Source organism: Setaria viridis, chromosome 1 (assembly GCF_005286985.2).
Source record: "Setaria viridis chromosome 1, Setaria_viridis_v4.0, whole genome shotgun sequence".
In the NCBI taxonomy this organism is placed as follows: domain Eukaryota; kingdom Viridiplantae; phylum Streptophyta; class Magnoliopsida; order Poales; family Poaceae; genus Setaria; species Setaria viridis.
The window spans coordinates 27,322,012-27,347,349 of NC_048263.2; the positions used below are offsets into that span (position 1 = coordinate 27,322,012).

At 47.9% G+C, this 25,338-nt stretch overlaps 5 protein-coding genes across 5 annotated transcripts; 3 read left to right on the forward strand and 2 right to left on the reverse strand.

The window, feature by feature from the left end:
* The first annotated feature begins 8,729 nt into the window (after nt 1–8,729).
* On the forward strand, nt 8,730–10,708 carry LOC117857863 (uncharacterized). Its single transcript, XM_034740760.1, has one exon. It carries the CDS (start codon nt 8,826–8,828, stop codon nt 10,560–10,562), a length of 1,737 nt encoding a protein of 578 aa, XP_034596651.1. The 5' UTR covers nt 8,730–8,825; the 3' UTR covers nt 10,563–10,708.
* Nucleotides 10,709–10,802: 94 nt separating this feature from the next.
* Nucleotides 10,803–12,677, reverse strand: LOC140222684 (NADH dehydrogenase [ubiquinone] 1 beta subcomplex subunit 3-B-like). The gene is made up of 2 exons (XM_072293506.1): nt 12,389–12,677; nt 10,803–11,023 (listed from the first exon to the last, which is right to left on the reverse strand). Exon 1 carries the CDS (start codon nt 12,618–12,620, stop codon nt 12,417–12,419), a length of 204 nt encoding a protein of 67 aa, XP_072149607.1. The 5' UTR covers nt 12,621–12,677; the 3' UTR covers nt 10,803–11,023; nt 12,389–12,416.
* A 148-nt stretch (nt 12,678–12,825) lies between these two features.
* LOC117855351 (uncharacterized) lies at nt 12,826–15,244 on the forward strand. Its single transcript, XM_034737687.2, has one exon. The coding sequence runs from the start codon at nt 12,899–12,901 to the stop codon at nt 15,065–15,067; it is 2,169 nt and encodes a 722-aa protein (XP_034593578.2). The 5' UTR covers nt 12,826–12,898; the 3' UTR covers nt 15,068–15,244.
* Nucleotides 15,245–15,873: 629 nt separating this feature from the next.
* On the reverse strand, nt 15,874–19,291 carry LOC117857881 (PHD finger protein ALFIN-LIKE 7). The gene is made up of 5 exons (XM_034740783.2): nt 19,068–19,291; nt 18,951–18,983; nt 17,479–17,707; nt 16,554–16,674; nt 15,874–16,432 (listed from the first exon to the last, which is right to left on the reverse strand). Exons 1-5 carry the CDS (start codon nt 19,192–19,194, stop codon nt 16,163–16,165), a joined length of 780 nt encoding a protein of 259 aa, XP_034596674.1. The 5' UTR covers nt 19,195–19,291; the 3' UTR covers nt 15,874–16,162.
* A 321-nt stretch (nt 19,292–19,612) lies between these two features.
* On the forward strand, nt 19,613–25,151 carry LOC117857888 (glutathione S-transferase Z1). Its single transcript, XM_034740795.2, has 9 exons — nt 19,613–19,792; nt 19,925–19,981; nt 20,091–20,176; nt 20,261–20,332; nt 23,036–23,089; nt 23,322–23,397; nt 23,656–23,723; nt 24,711–24,770; nt 24,864–25,151. Exons 1-9 carry the CDS (start codon nt 19,690–19,692, stop codon nt 24,966–24,968), a joined length of 681 nt encoding a protein of 226 aa, XP_034596686.1. The 5' UTR covers nt 19,613–19,689; the 3' UTR covers nt 24,969–25,151.
* The last annotated feature ends 187 nt before the right edge of the window (nt 25,152–25,338 follow it).

The window sequence follows — 25,338 nt, forward strand, 5'->3', positions numbered from 1 at the left end:
GGCTGCGGCGCCCCTGCGACCTATACCTCTTGCGCCACTGCCCAGTACACCTCTTGCGCCGCCGCCCAGGCCACCTCTTGCGCCGCCGCCCAGGCCACCTCGTCCGCCGCTGGCCATCTCCCCGTCGCCTTCTTCCTCGCCCCCAACCCACCCCTGGTGCGGGCGCCCAGGGACCCTTGACCGCCGGCGCCGAGGGGCCCTTCACCGCCGGCGCCCAGGGGCCCTTGACCGACGGCGCCCAGGGCTGGCGCGCATTCTTCCTGCGCGGCGATGCCGGCCCAGGCTGCGCCGCCCAAGTTCCCCTGGCCGGCGGCGCTGGCAAGCAACCTCTGGGCGGCATGGGCCCCTGCCAAAATTGAGCCCTGAGGATGAGCTGAGGATGAAATTGGAGCAATAGGTGGAGGAGGGTCGCCGCCGCCATCCATCTTGCCGGTAAGGACCACCGGCGGCGGCCGGGAAAGGAAGGGGCGGCGCGCTAGATTGGGGCGGCGCAGGAAGAAAATGGGGAGAAGGAGAAGGGGCGACGGGGAGAAGGAGCTCTGTTCTTTTTTTAGATCGAATCGTTATGTGTAACCGATGGCAATGGTGGGTAAATACCCACCAACTCCACGAGCAGGTCTGAAAAGGAGATTTTTGGAGCACCTCTTGAGGTACTCCACAAAAAACGTGGATCTACCCCCTGCTCCACCTTTTTTCTGGAGCCGGAGTTGCTGGAGCTAGACGCGTTTGGCTGGGCAATTTTTGAAGTTTGTGGAGTGAAGCAATTTTTCGTGGAGTGAAGTGCTCCCGCCCTAAAGTTGCTGGCCTAGCGTTTTCTCGGAGCACTTGCTACTGTTTATGGTCACTGACATGTGGGACCTACAAATTCAGCCGTTTACGTGAAAAGGAAAGAATTCTCCGAAAGATGCAACGCTGGCACTGACGCGCTCCGCTCGGCCTCCTCGACTCATAGGCCCGCGCTGGGCCCCGCTTGGTTCTCTTCGACTGCGGCCTGCGGCGGTGCCGTCTCGCGCTCCGCCTCCTCAGCTTCTTCGACTCCCAAGCCCTCGCCGTCGGTGCGGCCCCCGAGGATGCCGCCTCCGTCGCGCCCATCAGGCTAGTTGATATAAACGTCTGTAAGCGAAACTAACAATTACATTTCTACTGCCTGCAGTTTCTTTCAGCAAACAAAGGATTCCAACGACACTAGTAGCCGACAATGTGAATTTGATGGGTTTCACAGTACACTACGATATCCATGCGCCACGCAGTTGCGTTTGACATCACAATTTCTTATACACATCACGAGTGATTTCTCCTATGAGAATGCATTGGGAAGCGGCGGATTTGGAGACGTTTACAAGGTAATTTGTTTTCCTTTTCCCTCACATCCCTTTTCATTTTCATGGCGAAACGCTCTGAGATAGATCATCCCAAGCTATGTCTCTGAGAAATGAAAATCTATATGAGACTGACCATGAAAACGGGACGGCAATTGCTGTGATGACGACTTCCTGAAAGAAGTTACTAATGTTTTCGGGTTGCAGCACAGAAGTGCTGGCACAACGCAGGTCCTCTACTCCATGGGAGGCAAAAGTGTCTGGGCTGAAATGCGAGAATGGTTGCTCTGCTTTGAGTAGGTACCTAACAAAAGTCTTCGTCAGCACATTTCAGGTATGAGAATGCTGTAAAATGCCTCTATATTCATTACAAAAAGTTTTATTGTGCTTACTGCTATGAAGTAGAGCGGGTACCAGCCTACAACTTAATTGTTTTAATTAGTGCTAGCTTCACCGCTTAATGGTTCAAGCATGCAGCTTAGGGCCTGTTTGGATACACACTCATAAACTTTAGGACTTTACTTTTAGTCCACTTTTAGGACTGGTGCATCCAAACATATGTCATAAAAGTGCATTCATAATGTTTAGGAGTGCTGTTTTCATTAGGAGGACCAAACCATCATAATGGGTTATTTTTCTCCTAAAAGTGGTCCCCAACCCATCCTTTACCCCCGTTGCCCCTCCCCTTCTCTCTCCACGGTGCTAGAAACAGAGCAGGGGTGGAGTAATTAGGGGTACAAAAGTCATTTCCCCTCTAACATCCTAAAGATTATGATTCCATCCAAACAGCCCACTCATAAATTTTAGGACTACCAAACCTTATGAGTGTCCTAAAGTTTACGAGGGTGTATCCAAACAGGCCCTTAACTACTTTTCAATACTAGTTATTTTTCATTCGTGATAATAAGATCTGAACAAAAACTTCCTACATCTATTTTTCAATATACACTTCCTCCATTCAAAATTATAAATCATTCTAGTTTCGTCCTAAGTCTATCTTCGACCAAGTTTATAAAAGTAATGCACAAATATCCACAACATCAAACTTATCTCATTAGATACACCATGTAATTATATCGGTTGTATATTTATTTGATATTGTAGATGTTAATATATTTCTAATAAATTTGATCAAACTTGGATAAATTTAATTTAATACAAAGCTAGAGAATAATATTTAGGAAAAACTAATTAGCTAGTTGACGTCATATATTTAGAAATGTAGGGAGTAGTCATCCAGATCCGACTTCCAATTACGACCAAGGTACCTTCCAAACAGCAAAACTTCTATCTGTGTAACAATCCGTTCTTTCTACTTGGATCTACTACAGATGTATCTTGTGAACTTAAATGGCATGTGAGATATGGGATAATCAGGGGGATTTGCTCCGGTTTGCATTACCTTTACAGCAGGGAACATGGTATTGCTCACATGGACCTTAAATCTGAAAATATATTACTCGATGACAATATGGTACCGAAAATTGCAGATTTCGGTTTGTCGAGACTCTTTGGCAAAAATGAATATCGAATTATCACGGGAAGTCATGAAGGGACAATGTAAGCTAGCTAAAACAACGCCTTCTGCATGGTACCTGTGTTCTATTTTCGTATCCAATTAGTAACAAGCTAGTATATAAGTTCATTCTCTTGCTACATCATGCAGGGGATTCATGGCACCAGAGTATGCGAATCAAGGTTTGATATCAAAGAAGGCAGATATCTTCAGTTTGGGTGTAATAATCCTGGAGGTAGTGACACATCACCCTCGGTTTCCTGCCGTCCGAGGAGGCAATGCCGACGTGCGCGTGCTCGCGCCGGCTTCACGGTCATGGCCGACAACCACGTTCCTGAAGATGGCCAAAGGAGTGGTGATTATGATCAGGGTACATCTCATCCTGATCCTACTGAATCCCAGCAGTTCACGGTCACGGATGATCTTAACGACCATAGGAGCTGTACTGACTGCAGTTTTTGTCCAACTAAATCCCAGCAATCCGTGGTCATGGGTGGTAATGAGCCTGCAGGTCATCACGGCCGCTGAAACCTTAGTTGCCGTTGGAGTTGTGACTGCATTTCTAACCCTAAACTGGCTAAAGTATTTTAGAAATTTATGGCCATGGGTGATCTTAGTATTTGGGATCGGAGTACCGGCTACGGTTCTTGACGGTGTTGAAGAGAAACTAGCTCTAGGATCCTTATGTCTTTTCGGATATGTGTGTACTGCTGGCTGCTGCAGTTACTGCGGGCGGTGATCCCTCGCAGGAAATTAGCTTATGGTATTCATTGTAAAGTAAAGAAAGAGTAAATTTCATCTAATCCAGTGGTCTTTAAATTTGTCTCGAGTTCAAATCTCACTTAAATTTTTAGTAGATGAGAGCCCGGAGCAAGTTTATGAACAGGAATAAGAGCTCGGGACAAGTTTATGGACTATTATGTGCATTTTGAAAGTACCGGGACTGGGATAATAGCTCGGGACAAGTTTAAGGACCGTGCATTTTGAGAGTACCAGGATCGGCACGAGAACTCGAGACAAGCTGAAGTACCGCTGGTGAAATTTACTCTAAAAGTTTAGGTGCCCCTACTTTGAAGTGCAATTGTGTTTTTACCCTAGTTTTTTGAACTTTGTGATTTTACTCTCATCTACTCACAAGTCAATACGATTTTACCCTTGATCTTAGCGAATTTGCCCTTATTTTGACCATTAACTAGGGGCAAAATCGCATTAACTTATGATTAGTCGAGGGCAAAATCACAAAGTTGAGAAAATAAGGATGAAATCACAATTACATTTCGAAGCAGGGGCATGAACATAAATATCCCAAAAAATTATGCAATTTAATATATAGGGCTCCTTGATGGTGTTGAAGAGAAACTAGCTCTAGGACTCCTTATGTCTTTTCGTATATATGTGTACTGCTAGCTGCTGCAGTTACTGCGGGCGGCGATCCCTCGCAGGATGAGGAATCAGACAAAACAATGAACTAACCATACATGGAAGAAGCATTGCTTTAGGAATTACGTTAGAGTTAGGCAATATTTGTACATTTTTTTTATCGGTACTTGTGCGCATCAAGAGTTGTAAATTCAGAACTTGTAAGTTTTGCAAAATCCTCCAACCGTGTTTGTGGAGTGGGCCGTCGGTACATGTGAAAGGGAGGAGAGGTCCTTGACGTTTTGCCGAAGCTCTACCATGTGAAGAGCGGCGAGGAGCATCCGGGAGAGGCTAGACAGAGACCCACTTGCGCGTGTGGAAGGCATATCGGCTATCCTACGGAGTTACTTGCGTGGGTATTTCCTTGAGAGGGGCTACAACACAAGAATTAGTGGAAAGTTTTGCTTTCCAATACCTCAATAAAAATCATTGTGTCACCATACCGGAAGTTTGCCTTCCCTACCTCATTTAACTGTTGTATTTCATATTATCTTTTACATTTTGCGTTTACCTTTCCTAGATTTACCCAGTGTAGTTTATAGGATTGAAAATTAGGGTGCAAATCTCTTTTACAGTAGAGACACCTAATTGGAAACAATTTGATTCAAAAATATGATCAAGTGTGCCCTTATTTTGTAGATCTCGTCGTAAGAAATATCGGTTCAATCCAAATTTTATTTGGACACTTAGTTTGGAAAATACGCAATTTTCTTTCAAATTTGTTTTGCACAAAAGCCGAAACACGTGTCAGACTTGCTACTTGCACCAGCCAATTATGCGATGCACTGCCTTCTTTTTTCATTTTGTCCGCGTTGTTGGGCCTCATGCGCTGTTGTTGGGCCTCATATGCTGCACGAAAGATGTACAGGGGCCCTCGCCGTCGAGCTGAGAACCTATGTACACTGTAGAAAATATGCTAGATCTATGACAAAAATCTTATGACATCTTTGTTCTTGTACATATCTACGATATTTTTAGCTGAAAATGTTATAATTTTTCATATCTAAGTAAATTTAGTAACAAAGTTACGGAACGTCATAAAAGTTGCCACTGTAGCAAAAAAGAAATTATCACTCGCTATTACATGGTGGTTTCATGATAATATAAGATCCGCGAAAATGTCATAAACCAACCAGGATCCCACGTATAAGCATTTATTGAAAAATAAGGTGTGCAAAAAGTCATAAACCGAGGGATCCCTCATGCAAGCATGAATTGAGAAATAAGTGTTCCAATTCATCATAAAATTTAGCAAGGTCCCACAAGTCAGTTTGTGATAAAAAGGTAGGAAAATAAAAAGGTAAGAGTCTCCAGAGCAGGATTCGAACCTGTGACCTTTTGATTTTGATGAGTCAGCACTACCACTAAGACATAATGTAGTTTATGGTATTTGAACAAGATAGCTTTTTTATATTACAGTTCTAATAAGTGTGGTCCACTTCCCATTTACAGGCCACAGCAACGGGTATAGTAGCAACGCGTACACTGCAAGAGACTTGCCGGCACGCTCCTGAGCCTAGAGGCGTCGGTGCGCAGATCTGCAACGGGCGGCGGGAATGGCGCATTCTAGCAGCCAAGGGAGGAGTAGGAGCTACGGTCAGGTCAGTCCCCTGTTTTGTGCCGCTACTTTTCTCTTTCATCGGAAGGGGATTTTCTGGATTGGGGATTTGGGTTGAAGGCAGTAGATTCTGATTTTGTCCTACACTTAGGTTTGCATCCAATTAGTGTTAGAAGTTGATAGGTTATAGGTTATGAAGTGAAAAACTAAACTTTGATTTCAAGTTACAATGACTTTTTTTTGAAGATTGCGAGTATTCCATCATCTTCTTCCGTTAGTAGCTACTGCTCGTAGACATGTTCATGCGACACTACTCGTTGGCATCCTGAAAGCAAGTGCGATCACGGGTTGAGAGCAGTGATGAAGTATGCTTGGACCTTTCTCAACCCCGACCATCGGTTTCCTTGCTACCCAAAGGTAATGGCTACCTGCTTCACAGAGATATTAGTTCTGTGGTTTCATGTTACTGTTATCAACAACAATTTGTAAAGGGGCGTTTAATTTGTAGGATGAAAAGAAGCAATACGGTTACGTGACCTGGGTTGATCCAGAATAGGATGATAGGAACTTTGGTGTTCTGTGAAGCTCATGAAGAAGAAGGTGCAAGCTGAGAAGATGCAAAGAAGTGGGAGGAAGAATTGGCAAAAGCTAACAGTGAGCTTAGAGAGATTAGGAATGAGTTCAAGAAGGTGCGGCAACAACTTCAGAAGGCTACTGCCGAGTTGAAGTTCATTGGAAATTATAGGCACAATGTCAAACTCGCGCACGTGCTGCTTGCTTTATTTGTTGTTCTCGTGGGATTGATGCTTGGTGGCAAGGCTGATTAAGTAGATGGTGAAGTTATTAGCTATGGTGAACAATCTTAACGTAGTTTCCTTTGTCTCCTTTGTAGGAGTCGAACCCAAGACCACATGTTTGCGGTGCGCAATCCATACCACCAGACCAACTGCATGCTTGCATAGGAACTAGCTTTTATGGTTCCTTATGGAAATGAAAACGTACCACTGAGGCGGGCGTTGTCTACTTCTCGTAGCCGTTCATCTGCACATCGACGATTCGGATTGACTATTCGATGCCACGGCCTTCAACAGTTGCCATACTGGTTCCTGTTCCTGCGTGTTCTTTGTGGAGCTAGTTGCCATCCTTGAGAGGCGCCGGTTGCCTAGCTTCCAAGGGAAGCCGACGCAACTTCCCATGGAAAATGAGGAACTCCTTATTTAATCATCATTTCCCCCACCATCGGCGTCATCGCCAGTTCCACTACTATCTCATCCCCGACGCGCGCGCCTTACCCCTGTAGCCCGGCCGACGCCATGAAGCCATCCGTCTCCCCCTCGGCCCCTGCTTCCTGCAGCTCCCCGTCGCGCCGCCTCTCCCACACCGGCTCCCCCGTGTGCATCGAGTGATCCTCTAGCGCCTCCTCCTCCTCGTCGTGCTCCCGTGGCGGTTTCTTGTCGCGCTCCTGCCTCGCTGTCGGCCGCAACAACTTCTCAGCAGCGCTACGTCGATGCGGACCTCAACCCGCCGTCACGCTCGTTGTCGGGATCGCGCTCCGACGCCGCCGATCTCAACCTGCCGTCGCTCGCTGATGGTTGCCGCGGAGCTGCTAGGGGCTCCCCGGCGCGTTCCCAGCCTCCTCCGGCAGTGGGGGCAGCTTCCTCCACCCCCGCGCCCTCGTCGCCATCCCGGAAGTTGATCTTGAAGGTTACCCTTCCAGCTGATGCGTTCGACTTCGACTCCGAGTCCCAGACTGAGATGGACTCATCTGATGACTGTCACCGCGGCTACCCAACGTCCTTCCCCCGAGGCGACGCTCTGCGCGTCTTCCGCCACGCTGACAACACCTTCATGTGCCCCGTCTGCCCTGGCAGGTTGCAATGGTGGAAGATCTTGAATGAGGTCAAGGACTATGTCATGGGGATGGCAATGTCCGCACCCCTGAAGGGCAAGAACAAGAAGAACTGGTGCCGCCACCGCGTCGTGGCCCGGAATGAGGGGTCACTAGGGTGAGCAAGCCGCGCCGGTGGAAGATCAATGCAGTTATCTTTGGTACGATGTTAATTAGTAACTTTAGATTTCATTGGAACCCTAGCCATCTTTGCTATGTTGTTATCTTTTGTTTGTAAGATCAATAGATTGTTTCCTTTGGTTGGAAGATCAATTGCCTGTTTTCGTACTTTGTTTGCTCCTAGCAACGACACAAAAAATGCTTGTTGGCATTTCATAACGTTACAAATAAATCTGCAAGCGCACGAATATACCTCTGTAGCATTTCACCCGAAGAGTATTCATGGTATCGTTATTTATATTTTTCTAAAGGATGGTATTGGTGTAAAAGTATTTATCGGATAAAAGAGAGAGAAGGGGCAAGCTGTTCGTTTGCTTCTTACGTGAAGAAATCAGAGGGGACAGGGGAGGAAAAAATAGAGGGGCCAGCGATGGAAAAAGTGAAGAGGATAGGGAAGGGGAAACTGACATGTGAGTCCCAATCACAAAGGGTATAATAGACCTTTCACAACAAGGTTTCCTGTTTCTAGAGTTGGATCCATACTTCTTGCTAAATATGTAGACAATTTCATTATTTTCCTACTGAGGTGGAGTATAGTTGGTGGAGTAGAGTTGAAAAAATTGAAGTGAAGTGCTGCGTATCTATTGGACCTGGCTCCTATCTAGCACCCCCGTCTGATGCCACGGTGCAGCGACTCCTGCTTCCCTCGGAGGGTGCCAAAACTTCAGAGGAACCCGATCCCCTTATATGCATGTACCCCTATCGGTTCAACCATGTGCCGTCTTCCAGACGAGTTTTGGACTTTTGGTCTCATCCGTTGGATCGAGCCATCTAGCGGTTACGGGCTCAGGAAAAGCGGACGGTATCCGTACCCCCGTTTCCTCTCTCTCTCTCTCTCTCTCTCTTCCTGATAGGCTGCAGACATCCACACCCGCAGGCGGCAGGCCACACAGGGCACTGCGATATTCCCCGGCCGGAGGCGTGCGCCACCGCCGGCCCGCCGCCATGCTGATCCCCGCGCCGTCGGCAGCGCCGGCGCTCTCCTCCCTCCACTCCCTATCGTCCCACTACTTCCTCCTCCCCGCCCACTTCCTCCCCCCCGGCGGCGTCCGCCCCCCGCTCCGCCGCGGCGACCTCGCCATCCGCAACGGCGGCGGGCCGCGCACCTTCCCCGGCGGCGTGTCCAAGTGGCAGTGGAAGCGCATGCAGGCCAAGAAGGCCCGGCAGCTCCTCAAGGCGCGCCTCGCCCGCGAGCGCCAGCTCTACGAGATGCGGAAGCGCACCGAGCTCCGCGACGCCGTCGCGCACCTCGAGCGGCCCTGGGACCCCGACTCCGCCGCCGACGCGTCCGCCGTCGCGCCCAACCTGCTATCCGTCGCGGCCGACGACCAGCTCAGGGCGCTCGCCGACCGCTTCCACCGCCCCGGCGGCGTCGACCTCTGGAACGACCGCGACGGGCCCCGGGTCTTCGCGTCCCCGGCCACCGGCGCGGCCTCCGCCAGGTTCTTCCCCAAGAACGCCGTCCACAGCGTGCAGCCCTACGCGCTCGTCAGCGATGCCGGAGAGGCGAGCGCGCCTCGTGCTCGCGGGAGCGCAGCAGACCTGCTGCTGCTTGGGCGTGGAGACGGAGGCGCGCAAGGTGTTCGTGAGAATGCTACTGAGACTGAGGACGAAGCATACAGTACTGGTGACGATGAGCCAGCGGTTGAACTCATGGAAAGGGATGGGACCTGGGAGCCGGTGAATGCCTTGGATGACGGCGATGGCAGCATTCCTGGCTATTGGAGTTCGGATGACGACAGCGATGTTGTTCCCTCGGAATCGGAGGACATGGGAGATGTCCGTCCCAGGCGCGTGCTGCGGGAAACGATGCTCAGGCGAAATGGAAGGAACAATGGCGTGGCAAGATGGGAAGCGGCAGGCACAATAGCTGCTGGCAGCAATGATGACAGGGGTTGGAGTGGTGGTGCTTTCTTCTCGGACTCGGAACGAGCAAGGGAAAGCCATAGTGAGCAACGATGGCAAGAAACAAGTAGTAGTGCAAGCACAAGGAAGCGTGCCAGTGGAAGAGGGAATGCCACAAACACATCAGCGAGAAATCGTGTCGGTCAGAGGGGTCGTGCAGGTGCTGGTTCCTTCTCTGACTCTGAGGCCATGCATGGTGGTTCTGAGCCAAAATGGAGATCAAGGACCAAAGATGGCAATAGGAATGGCGCCGGGAGGTGGAATGCTCCTAGACAGGATTGGATCGGGTACTCAAATTCAGACAGTGAAAGAGGCAGTGAAATGGAACCAAGATGGGGAGCCAAAAGTAATTTGAATGGAAGAGAGAACTTTAGAGGAAGATCGAAGCCGAAATACAGTGCTAATACCAGTGACGGGGATGCACCGGGGAGACGCAGGAGGGCCAACAACGGCGATGAGCACCAGAGCAGCAGCAATGGCAACGGAAGATTTCGGTTCGGTGGTAGTTTTGCCGAGGGCTTGGAGGCGCCAACATGGAAGCCGAGAAGAATGAACCGAGCTCGGAACAACAATGGCGATGGCAGAGACGCCAACTTGAGTGGGAGATTCAGGAGTGGTGATGCGAGACAGTTTCAAGAGAGTCCTCGGAACACCAACAGGGAAGATGGACGAAGGATGAACAGGAACGGAGGACAACGGTTCAGAGAAGGCGACTACTCGCTAAGGCCGACATCGGAATTGCACACTTCTTGGAGGGAGATGGGATCGGATGAATAGTAGTTAACAGCGATAGATTGATACTATTTGTGTGCGCTAACTTTTGTATGACCAAACCTCTGTCGATATGTACTACTGATATTCATCGTGTGCTTTTAGCTCATGACGAGATGCGGTAATACATTGCTTAAAAACTTTGCCCGCAAGATTGTGCACGAACAACTCATGCTCGGCCAATAAAACTTTCAGAATGAAACAAAATTTCACATATAGAAGCTCCATATGAATTCAGATGAACACTTCAGAAATCAAACATGCATACAACATATTCGCATGAGTTGAGTATTACAAGAACAATGTCATTTCCAAATGCTATATAAGCAGAGTTTCATGAGCGGTTGACAAGTGGGCATGTCTCCCTGATTACAAACTACATGATGGTCATTCCTGACCTTATGAGCTCAGACTGGTAAAAGAGAAACAACACTGGTGCTTGGTAAAGTTTGCTCCAGCTACTTTACCTGCAATACACAATATCACCAATTAATCATCCGAATATTTTAAGAAGTGGAATCAGTATTGGATAACAAATGATGGAAACCCAAGAAAGTAAGCAGCCTTTTGCTAAGGCCCTTGCACTAATTAAGGGACGCTAATCATGCATACACACGTCAGAAGACAGCATGCAATCCAAAAGATGTCAAAAGAGTAGTAAGTTTCCTTGTTTATAAATAGTAATATAGTCATACACAACTAGATGAACAGTGATGATCTAGATAGGTCTGTAATAAAACATAGCATGATGAATGGATTTGTGCTGAGTTGCTGACCAACATATGCGGTGATTTTTTTTAAAAAAAATATCTGAACATAATATGTAATTTGGGAACTGTTGCTATGTGTTATTCTTAATTTACATGCAAGGAAAACACCAAGCAAAAAATTGATGGGGGTTAGAAAACTGTATCAGGGATGAAGCTAAAGGGGGAAGGAACATGATCATTCTCGGTGCTAGCTATTGCTGATTGATACGCCCAAAGGACATCACATCGTACACACTCCTTAGAGCAGTGCGACAGTAATAAACCTCTAAAAACAAAATTTAGGCCATATTGTCCACTTAAGGTCACACCATGTATGTGCACCTTAGAAAAGATTTCAAGATATTAAATCATGCCTATGTCATCCATTTTTCACAAGATCTTTTGGCAGTTCAATAAATGCCTCAATGCACATGAAGATTTAAATAACAGCTCTAAAGCCTGATCTAAAGCAAGTTCCTCGATGAGGTATTGTTCATGTTATACATATGAAGTTCAGCTTCCAAAGGAAAATTAATCATCCTCTCAATGCATTTAGTTATATTGATTACTCCAAATTCCAGTGAGCTACCACGATGGCCTCGACGCAACATAATTAAGTTGGCAGACTAAATCACTATCACTGGAGAATAATAATGCTTAGAGGCTGCCAACCGAAAAGAGTGGGATTTGACATTTCTGTTCGCATCACGTGAAATCTGAAATGTGTAAACCAGTCTCGCAGGATTAAGTCTAACCCAAATACAGCTACCATGTTTATCAGTTGACTGCTGATAGGAGTAACCACTAATGCCATTTGACTGAAGATACTCATAAAAAAGCAAACATTGTGCAGATAGTTGAGCGTTCCGGTCCCAAAGCTTTGGGGGAACATTCACGCAGGCTAATCATTTCAGTTTAATCAGGCATGCGATTCCAGAGTGTGCGGATTCGTAATCCGATCCGAAGGAAACAATACAGCGCAATCCCAGATGGACAGATCTACACGAACAAACCCTACCAATCCTGGAAATGGACAGAAAAACAAACCCCTCCGGAAACAGGGAGGCACCGGTGGGGATTTACCTTGGAGATACAGATCCCGGCCGGCCATCTAGTGGTGGTGGTCGCCGGAGGGGCGGTAGAGGCGGTTGTAGGCGGCCTCGCCCACTAGGTAGATCCCGAAGGCGACGATGGCGATGCCGAGGCCCGGCGTGGCGTGGCGCAGCTGGTTCCCCACCATCGGGTGCCTCCTCCACTCGTCCCTCCGCCGGAAGAACTCCCCGGTCGCGTTCAGCCCCTTCCCTCCGCTCGCCATCGCCTCCGCCGCTCTCTCTCTCTCTCTCTCTCTCTCTCTCTCTCTCTCTCTCTTTCTCTCTCTTGCCACTGTTCGAAGCAGGAAGAAGGAAGATATGGCAGCCACGCGCACATAACCAAGCCCAGGTGATATGCGCGGCCCAGCCCGCCACGACTTGGGCTCACACGGCCCAAACAGTGCTGCTTGTGCTGTGAGCCTGTGAGGCTGTGACTGTGTGTGAGAGCAACCGAGCGAGAGCGCGCGAGCTTCTCGGGCGTTCAGCTCTGTGCCTCTATCTCATGGCGATGGCGACCCTGTCGGCGCCGCTGCTCCCGAAGCCCGCGCTCCCAGCTCCGTTTTCTCCTTCCCTCCCCACTCCGAAACCCAGGCCCAGGCGACAGCAAGCCACCCCCGAACAGCACGACAAACACGTCGACGGCAAGTGGAGGAGGGAGACGAGCGGCCCGCCCCGGCGCGGCGGGGGAGCCAAGAGGCGCCTTCGCAGCCTCGTCCTGCGCGGGGATATCGAGGACGCGCTCTCACTCGTCGATTCCATGTCCTACGGCGGCGGCGGGAATTCCCCGCCCGTCGTCCCCTGCAACATCCTCATCAAGCGGCTGTGCTCTGCCGGCCGCATCGCCGACGCGGAGCGCGTGTTCGCGGCGCTCGGCGCCTCCGCCACCGTCGTCACCTACAACACCATGGTCAACGGGTACTGCCGCGCCGGCCGGATCGAGGACGCGCGCCGCCTCATCGGCGACATGCCGTTCGCGCCGGACACGTTCACGTTCAACCCGCTCATCCGCGCGCTCTGCGTCCGCGGGCGCATCCCCGACGCCCTTGCGGTGTTCGACGATACGCTCCACAGGGGCTGCTCCCCGAGCGTGGTCACCTACAGCATCCTCCTCGACGCCACCTGCAAGGCGAGCGGCTACAGGCAGGCCATGGTGCTCCTTGACGAGATGCGCGCCAAGGGCTGCGAGCCAGACATCGTCACGTACAATGTCCTCATCAATGCCATGTGCAATGAGGGGGATGCTGATGAAGCTCTCAGTGTCTTGCGCAGCTTGCCGTCCCGTGGATGCAAACCTGATGCTGTCACCTACACACCGGTGTTGAAAAGTTTGTGCAGCTCTGAACGGTGGAAGGAGGCTGAGGAGCTCTTGGCTGAGATGGCCAGCAACAAATGTGCCCCAGATGAAGTGACATTTAACACAGTAATCACTTCTCTGTGTCAGAAAGGCTTGGTTGATCGTGCAATTAAAGTTGTTGATCATATGTCAGAGCATGGATGCATCCCTGATATCATCACATACAGCATTATTCTTGATGGTTTGAGCAATGGAGGGCGTGTTGATGATGCAGTTGAATTGTTAAGCAGGCTGCGGTCCTACGGGTGCAAGCCTGATAGCATTGCTTATACCACTGTTTTGAAGGGTCTGTGCAGCGCAGAGCGGTGGGAGCATGCTGAGGAGCTCTTGGCTGAGATGGTCCGCAGTGGTTGTCCACCTGATGAAGTGACATTCAACACAATAATCGCTTCTCTGTGTCAGAAAGGCTTGGTTAGTCGTGCAATCAAAGTTGTTGAACAAATGTTAGAGCACAGATACATCCCGGATATCATCACATACAATTGTATCATTGATGGTTTATGCAACGTAAAGTGTATTGATGATGCCATGGAAATGCTGAGGAATCTGCAGTCCTGTGGATGCAAGCCTGATTTAGTTACCTATAACACTGTATTAAAAGGCTTGTGTAGTGTTGACCGCTGGGAGGATGCTGAACAACTCATGGTCAATATGATGCACAGTAATTGTTCCCCAGATGAAATGACATTCAATACAGTTATCACTTCTTTATGCCAGAAAGGATTTCTTCTGCAAGCAATTGAAACTCTCAAGATAATGGCTGAGAATGGTTGCATACCAAACTCAACCACCTATAATATAGTAGTCGATGCTCTTCTGAAGGCTGGAAAGACCCAGATAGCCCTTGAGTTGCTGAGCGGCATGACAAATGGTACCCCAGATTTGACTACTTACAACAAAGTAATTTATAATATTGCCAAGGCTGGCAAAATGGAGGAAGCTCTTGATTTGTTGCGTGTGATGGTCTCTAGTGGCCTTTGCCCAGATACAACTACTTACCAATCTTTAGCCTATGGGATATCTAGAGAAGACGAAACTAATAGGGCAATCGGGATGCTCTGCAGAGTGCAGGATATGGGCTTATCAGCTGACACTACATTCTATAATGCTATACTTCTTGGTCTGTGTGAAAATTGGAGGACAGATATCGCCATTGATTGCTTTGGTCATATGGTGTCCAATGGCTGCATGCCTGATGAATCAACCTACATTATTCTCCTTGAGGCTCTTGCCTATGAGGGTCTTTTGAATGAGGCAGCAGAACTACTAGGCGACCTGTGTTCTCGAGGAGTTATAGGTAAGACCGTAAGAGCTTGATTGAGGAAGAAAGCTGTTATTCCTAAACTGAACATGCATGACTCTGCTTACAGTAGGGCAAATATGCTGTGCAAGCGCTGAAATGCTTGCTTTGCATCCTATCAAGTCATGATGGATTGTGCATACAGCATGCATATGTAATTATGTACAGTTGGGTATGTTCTCCTTACTTTCACATGCACAGTCTGTAGCTTAGTTCAAAATTTTCATGTAAAGTTGTTCTCCATCTTTCACCTTCCACTGTACCATCCAATAGGCAGCCCTCTTCACCAATGGCTGTTGGAGGTTTTGTCCTAATTCTGACAATAATATAGTAACAGTTGCTGATAGAACTGTTTTCCTTTTTTTTCCCTTTCAACTACATCTGCCTGTAATACGGCCACATGTTTCAGCAGTAACTTCTCCGAGAGGACCAGACCTTCCTTTCGGGTCCTAATACTCCTTTTTTTTAACAAACCTGTTACATTAAAAAGCAAGAAAAGCCCGATAGGCCAAAAGTTTATGTACAAATCCTTGCACATCGCAATTTACATAGGGTAGAGCCCAAAACAAAACTCCGCACTCCAAGGAAAAAACCTCACAGTCTACTGACTAGGAGTCCCAGGTGTTTTGCACCAGCCAAAATCCATGTGGTCTCATCCTTAATCTTAACGATGATCACATATAGAAACCTGATGCGGGCATTGCACTCCTTCCACACCTCCCAAGAAGTAAGAATGATCAAGGTTCTAATACTCAGCAGTGAAGTTTTCGTCAATGTCGGCCCAGTGCTCACTAGCTTTGCCAGAATCAGGAGGCAATCATCATACACACTAACCCAGCACTTATAATTACTTAACATGCGAGTTTCCAAACTCCAGCAGTTCATCTCACGCTACGATGACAGCAGTTAGCCTGCTAACACAAGTACACGACACATCACAACTAGCTAACACCATGTCCATTACAACAGCATCGCACCAGGAAACAAGTACAATAGCCGGCGTACACACCGGTCCACTAAACAGGCGAAGCGATTAACCCACACCGCTTCGCTGCTACCTAAGGATTCTAAACACTTCTGTCAACAGGGAGCACACCTGTCCCAGGGCCTTGTCATTCCCGGCTCCGCTTGCTGCTGCAGCTGGGGCACTTGTACTGCTTGATATGCTCTGCCTTGGCGGGGGTGATGCGGACGCACTTGCCATGAAACCACTTCTCACAGACATCACAGCAGATCCAGAACTCACCGTTCAGATAGCTGTCCCCACAGGAGCCACAATTGTATGCCTGATCCTCCTCCGCATCTTCCTGGCCACTGTCCTCCTCCTCTTTTGGGTGAGCGGGCTTCGCGGGCTTGCTGTTAGAGTTGGTCTGTTTTGATGGCTGAAAGAGAGGCCAAACAAATGAGCTGAGGGGTTGCGCCAACAACAATAGCTAAACGTAATGCATATAGCACAAATATACTTTTGAGCCACATGCCCGCACAAACAAAAAAAAAACTTACTTTAGAGTTAGACTTGCTGCTTTTGCTGCTGCCATTGGGGGCTTTTGATTGCTTTTTAGCAACCCCCGTCACAAGTTCATAAACAGTGGGCAGGTTATTAATCATGGTGAAGAGCCTTCTCCTGAAATTCAAATGTCACTAATGGATTATCATATCATGTTCTCCAATAACTTTCTAATATTTTTTAGCTAAAAGAGGGAAAAAAATTCAAACTATTGATACATCATCTAGAGTCGAATCCATGAATCCTAAACTAGCAACGGTAACATAAATTGACAATCCTATTTAAAAAATGCAAATTCAACTTGGAATCTTAATGAACTAAAAATGCCACACCACTATCATTTAATTATGTCATATGATGTGAAAAATATCCACATGAATGCTCAAAAAGTGGCTAGATTGTTTTCATAAAAGAACCAACTAAATTTTCTGATGAGATAGGAGAAAGGGCGTCATGACCAAAAGAAAATGGCAGATAGATACCTACAGACATAAATGGAAAGAAATTGGGATCACCTAATTATGGGACCCCGACCCCATCTTCTTACCTAAAAATGGGACATCCCACTACTGTGGCAATATAATGGCTGGGAACCCACTGATCGCAGCCATAAATACTCATCCCTAGCGCTCAACTCTCCGATTCAATACACCATCTCCCTAATACACCACCACACCCCACCCTTCTTCTTTTTTCCTTTCCTTCTTTCTTTTATTTTTTCTTTTGCCAGAACAATGTTTTGGAAAAAAGAGGAAAACAAATTATGAAAATAAATCTGTGACCTAGGACATGTGTCTCACAAAACAGTTCCACAGTGAAATAGAAAAGCATGAAAAGGAAACACAAGTTCAGTCTAGGCCTTTACGGGGTAATAAAAAGAAAACAAGAATTAAATCTTTGCAAAGAAAACTAAACACAAACCTGGCATCTTTATCGAATCCAAAGCGAGCTCCAAAGTAGAATGCAACAGACAGTAGCCACGCATCACTATGAACTGCAACTAGAGACAGCCAATCTTTTTCGATCATTCCATCACGGGCAAAGTTTATCCCAAGTGCTGGTTCTGGAAGTTCAGGAGGTACTTCCTCAGCTGGCAGAGTGACCTCCCAAGTCTCATTTGGCAACCCATAAAGGCACAAGTTCTCTTTCTCTGGCATAAGAGGGGAAACTTTATATCAACACGACAAAATGAGGGAAATGGAATCTGACGTGTCCAACTCAGCACATGAGGTGTATTACTGAACATAAGTAGACAGCGGAGCATGTAATGCTATTTCAAATTTTAGTTAAGTAAAATGTGGATGTGGCAAAAATGACTAGAAGCGACTTTACTCATATTTGTTTTCCATGAATATACATCAGCATTAGTTATGGATATTGGGCAATGGTAGGCCAGCCACTGCTGATGTCTGTATCTGACATTTATCTTGTCCCCACTTCTTCCTACAATTTGGAATTCCTTCTGCTAACATATACTCCTCATTCCTTTTTCACTCACAGTAGGGCAACCTGGAAAAACTAGGTTAAATAATTCTCACAAGATTTATCAAGTGAAAGGTGCTATATCGATCTAGTTAGATTTTATAGTTTGAATCAGATTTCAAATCTCATGGTATAGTAACAGATCTTAGCTCTAATCGACATGTATCTGAAGTTTGAACAAATAGGTTTATGATAATTAACGCTCCGGCCTGTTCGCTTCAGCTTATTCAGCCGGCTTATCAGCCACCAAACAGTGTTTTCCTCTCACAACAAATTAGCCGTTTCAGCTTTTCAGCCGGCTTATAAGCTGAAGCGAACAGGCCCGAGTAACATGACGTAATCATGATTTGTATTCAATCGAGGCTGCACTTCCAGCACATACGGATATACTCCAATGTAAGTTAAATGATTACGTGTCCTGTCAATTGACACTGCCCTGTGATTGGTCATAGACCCCTCTATTATGTAACGTACATACAAGATTTGTTACGTTCCTCCCAAGCGTTATGCATGCAAACAGAAATGCAAACAGCTGCAGCTTGAGCACCACTGGACTTTAAATTACCCAAACACTTTATTTAACTGATGCAATCGAATTGACTTAAATTTCTCTAACTCAAGGACTTAAAATCTACCAGTCTCACTGTCTAATTACACTAGAGGTCAGGACGCAATCAAGTTACCAAACAGCGTGTGCTAATCGAACACTGAAACTTACATACCTGACATTCGTCAGGGCTAAACAGACAAGCTATTCGAGCATAAGAATCCGACGAAGCCCTAAACGGCAGCCGGATCGAGCTCCGTAAACAAACGTAGGATCATCACACGATGAAAGGCACAGCTTATCACGAGGATATGAGCAGCACAGGCGGAAGAAAAAAACGGAGGAACCAAGTCGGGAGCCTCACCTGGGTCGCACATCTGGTAGAACTTCTCCACATCTGCGCACACCACAGAAGCATCTATCGCTTAAGCGAAGCATCCACAAACCCACAGGACAAGAGGAGGAAGCATAAGTAGCTAACCCGTGGTGAGCGCCTTGACGATGCCGGCTCGGCGCGCGCGGAAGTCGCGGAAGACGTCCTCGGGGGAGCGCGTGTGGTGGTGCACGGCCGCGGCCCCAGCCGCAGCGCCGCCTCCGTCGCCGTCCATCGCCGGCCACCGCCTCCCTTGGCTAGGGTTTGCGGGGAAGCGAGGGTAGTGGTGGTGGTGTGGTGGACTGGAAGTGGAGGGAGCAGGAGAGGATTACGGAAGCGCAAAACCACGGCGAAGGACGCCAGAATTGGAGGATTTCGTAGGGGTAATCTGGTAAAACCGGAAACCACGAGGGTCTCGTTCAAAAAAGTTTCCACTTCGCTTTCATGGAAGGGTATGGGGCCCACGAACTGGGCTCGGCTTTCGGCGCACTCCAGCCAGGTCCAGGTGCGCGCGAGGCCAGGACTGTGGCGGGGGCCCACCTTATCATGAGGACGTGACGTGATTGGGCCGGGCTTTTTTCAGCCAACCTTGGGCCGGATCACCAACGAGCCCATTTTGTGATGCCTTCCGTGTTCCACTTCCCTTGCGGTTGCGGTTCTTCTTCCTGTTCTACTTCAGTCGTCAGACTCTGCGCAGTTCCGCGAAGCAGCTAGTCAATCGTGAGTGAAAATGGCGGAGATGGAGGCGACGGCGACGGCGGGGCGGCCTAGGCTGTACTCTTACTGGCGCAGCTCATGCTCCCATCGCGTCCGCATCGCCCTCAATTTCAAAGGTGCGTGCTGCTCGGCCACCGCTTAATCAGTCCACCGTCTTTTGGATGGATTTGGGAGTTTGGGAGACTGGGTTGGGTTGGATTGGGTTGACCCGACGAGCGCTTGATCTTGAACGCTGTGTCTGTATGCAGGTGTGGATTATGAGTACAAGGCGGTGAACCTTCTCAAGGGCGAGCAGTCTGATCCAGGTGGGTTGTTTCAACCGCATGCTACAATTGCCTGGATATGGAGTGTTAGATTGTGCAGGGAGTCTTTGTTTTGGACATTGTCTAATAGGTTAATCTCTGTGGGAAACAGAATTCGTGAGGCTTAATCCTATGAAGTTTGTCCCTGCGTTGATTGATGATGATGCAGTAATTGGTGATTCTTATGCAATAGCATTGGCAAGTATTGAGATATTAGCAATTGTCTTCCCAATTTTGGTTATCACGTGAGTAACTTGTTCCTTTTTGTTTGTGGCTATGCAGTATTTGGAGGACAAGTACCCCAACCCTCCCCTTTTGCCTCAGGACCCTAAAAAGAAGGCTTTGAATCACCAGGTGATAGGTTCTGCATCTTTTTGATCATGACTGTGGCCACATGTTGTTCACAATTCACTCAATACAGAAGTCTCATCTGTGGGGAATTGCAATCTGGCATCATGCAAAATAGTTCGGACAAACACAGTAAAGTGGAATGTTGTGCAATAATTTTTTTTTGAACGAACCGCACAAGATAGTGCGAGCTTCTATTGATATAGCAGAAAAATACAAGACTACGACCCTGGGAGGCCACAATCAGGAAAAGAAAAGAAAATGGAAAAAAAAACTCAGCCAGTTGGATTGAGACATCAACATGGCCGCACCGCTCAACTCAAGTGCAACAACCGTCCGGTTGGATTGGGACATCAACACGGCAGCACCACTCCACTCAGCAGCAACTCCCAACCGGTTGGATTGGGACATCAACACAGTTGAAACCACTCTACTCAACAACAAACATTGCCCGGATGGATTGGGACATCAACCGGCCGAACCACAAGAACCACTACCATAAGCCACGCGCTGGTACAAACCACACACCCGCCCGAGAGGAAGACTAGGCACCGGAACGACCTCCGCTAAGCGTGGCCGACCGCCGCAAAGTCACAAGAAAACCACAAGCGATCCCCGTCATCCAACAATGCCCAACTGCACATCACGGGGTGTAAACTCCTGGACACGGACGAGGGAGTAGTGCAAAGGGAGAGGGAGAGGGAGAAGGAAGATCCACTCGTCCCCTCACGAACTCGCCGCCGCCGAGACAACCGAGAGCGCCACCACCATATGGATGAACTGCTTGCAAGGTGGAGAGGCTAGAACAAAATCCCCCCAAAGCGACGCCTTCAAGAAGGAAGCAACACCAGAACGCGTCGCCGTCACTCGCCCTAGAGATCGTAGGCACGGTTTTCACCGGGGAGACTTGCCAAGGGAATGACGACTTCTTGACAACGCCCTCAAGAGGGATCACAACATTCGAAAATGTCACCGTTGTCAGCCTGGCTAGAAGCCGGGCATGGATTTCACCAGGTCTCCACTCCTTGCCGTTGAAGCTTCGTCATCCACGTAGGCCACCACCACAACCAAACCAGCACGCGGCCACCACCACGCCTCCATGCCGAGCCGCACCCTCACAACCGGTGGCTCTGCGCTCGGCAACAGCCTCAACACACCTCGCCCCGCATCTCCTGATGCGCATGGTCGGCCACTTGCGGCAGCAGCCCTTGCCCACTACCGCCTCTGCATGACCTGTGACGGAGAGGAAGCTCGGACGGCCAGCAGCACCACCACGGTGCTGCCATTGCGCCCCTGCACGGAGCGCCCCAGACATACCACCATGGCGTCGCCGGTGCGCCCCGCACCAACCGCCCCCGGCCACACCACCACGTCGTCGTCGCTAGCCCGCACAGAACAGCATCGCCGCCAAGGAGGTCCGGTCGCTGCCTCGCCCGCTCACTGCTGCAGCCTTGCCACGTGGGCCCACGGCCACTGCGCGGCTTGGCTGCAGTACACCGTGCCGGCCTTAGCGCTGCACCCGCACGGACCACAGCCAGCGCGCCGGCTACTGGAGCACCGCGCAGATCAGGCCTCGAGGGCGCTGGATCTAGCGCCCCGAGCCACCGGCGCTGTCCGCGCTTGGCAGTGCCGCCATTGGCTCCACCTCCCGCCACCGCCGCACTAGAGAGGGCCACGCTGCTGCCCTCCTGCGCCCATCCGTACCCCACAGCTCCTCACCCACGACCCCTGCCGTGCCTAGCCGCGGTGCCATCCTGGCCACCGGGCGCCATCGCCCACTCGAAACCCGGGTGCCTGCGGCCCACCAAGAAGAGAGCCTTACCGCCGCCGTCCTCAGAGCCCGCACGGGCTTCCGGCAACCCCCTCCGGCAGCGGCGAGGTGGAGGAGGGAGGAGGAAGGGGTTGGTGGTGGCGCTAGGGTTAGCCGCCGCCCGAGTCGCCCGCGCGGGGAGCGACGTGGGGCCGGGGTTGGGTCCTCAGGCAGAATGGTCTTAATGTTGTGCAATAATTATGCAATTTGTTTACTGTTGTTGCTTTTCTGGGCGGCACCTTTTATATTCCTATGCAAACCCATCAAATAATTGCACCCTGTCATCAACGGTTCCATCTTAGGAGGCAAACCCATTAGATAAGTACAAAGGAGTAAATCTTCAGTGTGACATGTGGGGTTAGGTCCATATGTTAGTGATGCAACGGATGGTATTTTCCAACCCTTTTGGGAAGGAATGAGTTGTAAACCAAAGCTGCCTATTTTGGGAAGTGGCATTGCTGCTGACACTGAACTTGTGGAAATACAGACCAGAGCCTTTTTTTTAGGTCTATAGGTGTATGAAGTTGGGCTTCCACACACTTGAATTTCATTGTGGCCTGTGCAGCACATGTATGGTAAGGACTCAAAAACAATCTAACGAAGTGATAAAGGCCACAAATGCTAGAGATAATGCTCAAGTAAAACAATTACGAATGGAGTTGCTGGAATCCATGCATGCGTGTGCAAGTCCTTCTGCACGGCGAGGCTGTAGTCAGTGACTGTGCTACAGCACAGCCAGGTCCAGCATGAAACCATATAGTAGAAAGATGCCAAGGTCTAACCAAAATGTAGAATACTTTGTGCTGTATGTTTTGCCTTTTTCTTTTGTTCTGTTTTGTCTCTCTTTAGTCACTGGCTCATTATTCTTAATTTTATTCTTTACTATCTTTCTGTGGCAGATTGCGAACATTGTAAGTTCTGGTATTCAACCTCTACATAATCTCTCAGTGTTGGTAAGTATACTGTCCATTAAGGTTCTACATATAGAAATACATCGATTGGCACGCCTGAGTTGAGTTTTATAAATAAGATTCTTATTTGCATAGTGCAATTATGCAATTTGTTTGCTGCAGATTAATTCTATTGAGACAACTTGTTTTTGGTGAACTAAAATATACTGTACAGTTTGTTTAAAGAACAAAAGCTACACTGTCATCACTTAATTTGTTGCTAATTTCTTTGCAGAGGTTCATTGAGCAAAAAGTTGGTGCAGGAGAGGGTGTCTTGTGGAACCAACAACAAATTGAGAGAGGTTTCACAGGTATGCCTTCACAGTCATAATCGTTAATTGCTGATTGAAGTAACTACTGTTTTGCTGCATTACTTTCCTTCAGCAAAATTTACTTGAAGAAATGCTGCTTGCCTTGCAGTTCAATTGTGTTACGTCATTGTAGAAAGTCAATCATAGTTCTTTCAGTTCAGTTATTAAACATATTGTCGCTTAGCATTCTTATTTTTCCCTATCACTTTTGCGCTTGTTTACTATTCTGAAATGTTCTCACTTTCCCTAATGTTTTAGCAATTGAGAACCTGATACAATTAAAAGGCTGTGCTGGGAAGTATGCTACAGGAGATGAAGTCCAACTGGTATGTTTGCTTCCCCGAGATTTATAACCTTGTTTCTAGATTAGACTCTTTCCCCATTGTAGTGAATTTTCCCTTGAAGTGGTATCATATTGACGTGACCTAAGTTCTTTTGGCAATCTAATGGGGTGTTTGGATCCTTGGGCTAAAGTTTAGCCCGGGTCACATCGGACGTTTGGATGTTAATTAGGAGTATTAAACATAGGCTAATGATAAAGTAATTGTATACATGAGGGCTAATTCACGATACGAATCCATTAAGCCTAATTAATCCATGATTAGCCCATGTTTACTGCAGCATCACAAGTGCTAATCACAGACTAATTAGGCTTAATGGATTCATCTCGTGAGTTAGCCCTCATTTATGCAATTATTTTTATCATTTGCCTATGTTTAGTACTCCTAATTAGCATCCAAACATCTGATGTGACCCAGGCTAAACTTTAGCCCAAGATCCAAACACCCCCTAACACTTGTATGGTGATGTGTGTGTGAAGAAAATAAACAGAATTAAACAATGAACTATCAGCTAATTCTTTTTTATGTTAAGACGAGTAGTTTTTTCTTTTAAGTTTTCTGAAAGTTTCATATGACAGTGTTTATTCCTTGCATAAATTTAAAGGAGAGGTATGGGTTATTAACTCAAAATGAACACAAGTATAAGGCTTTTAAAATTTATTATGCTTGTGGTGTGCAAGTCTCCTCTGGAAGTAAATAGATTTCCTAATAGAACATTAATGCAGTATGATACAAATTGCTACTGGTCCTTCCTCAACTATGAGCCCCACAGACCACTATTCGTCAAAGATAGCATGCATAACCCAGTATAAAGCAGAATTAAATCCAGGATCTGCTCTTTTTCAAGCCAGTACCAGTATTTGGCGACTTGCCTTCTGTTTGTTAAAGGAATGTACAGTACAGTACAAGTGCACAACTACTATAGACCAGCGGTCAGTTGATTCGTGTATCTTCTGTATTCTTGGCATGCAGGCAGATGTATTCCTTGCACCCCAGATTTTTGCAGCCATTGAGCGCACTAAAATTGACATGGTATCACCTTTCTACTTGTTATACAAATGTAAATCGTTGTACAATTTTTCAGTCGAAGAAGTAATGAAACATGCTGATGTGCCTTTGCTGCAGTCGAATTACCCCACCATTGCGAGGCTCCACGCAGAGTACATGGCACACCCTGCATTCCAAGCAGCGCTTCCTGATAGGCAACCGGATGTCCCTTCCTCTTCCTAGGAACTGCGGCGCTGTTGCTTCTTCAGCCTTGTATATTGCTCACCTGAATATGGATTTGGAGTTGTTCCTTGCTCGTTAATTACTCTGTATTAAGAATAAGCACAGAATTTCCTGTACACGGTACAAATAATTTTCTGGTTTAAAACTCTATCATGATATAAGAGTGGTTTCTGGTCGTCTTCAGGTAGGCTTCTCATATAGCGTTTGTTCAGCTGTAATTTTGGTCCATGCACACATATAATTGGGAGGAAGCCTTGAATAATCCTGGAACCAACGTAGTAGCTTAACATGTCAGTCCGTGGAATGTACGGCCAACATTCACACCATGCTATCATAGTATCATTTCTTGTATAAAAAATAGGCAGAGCAG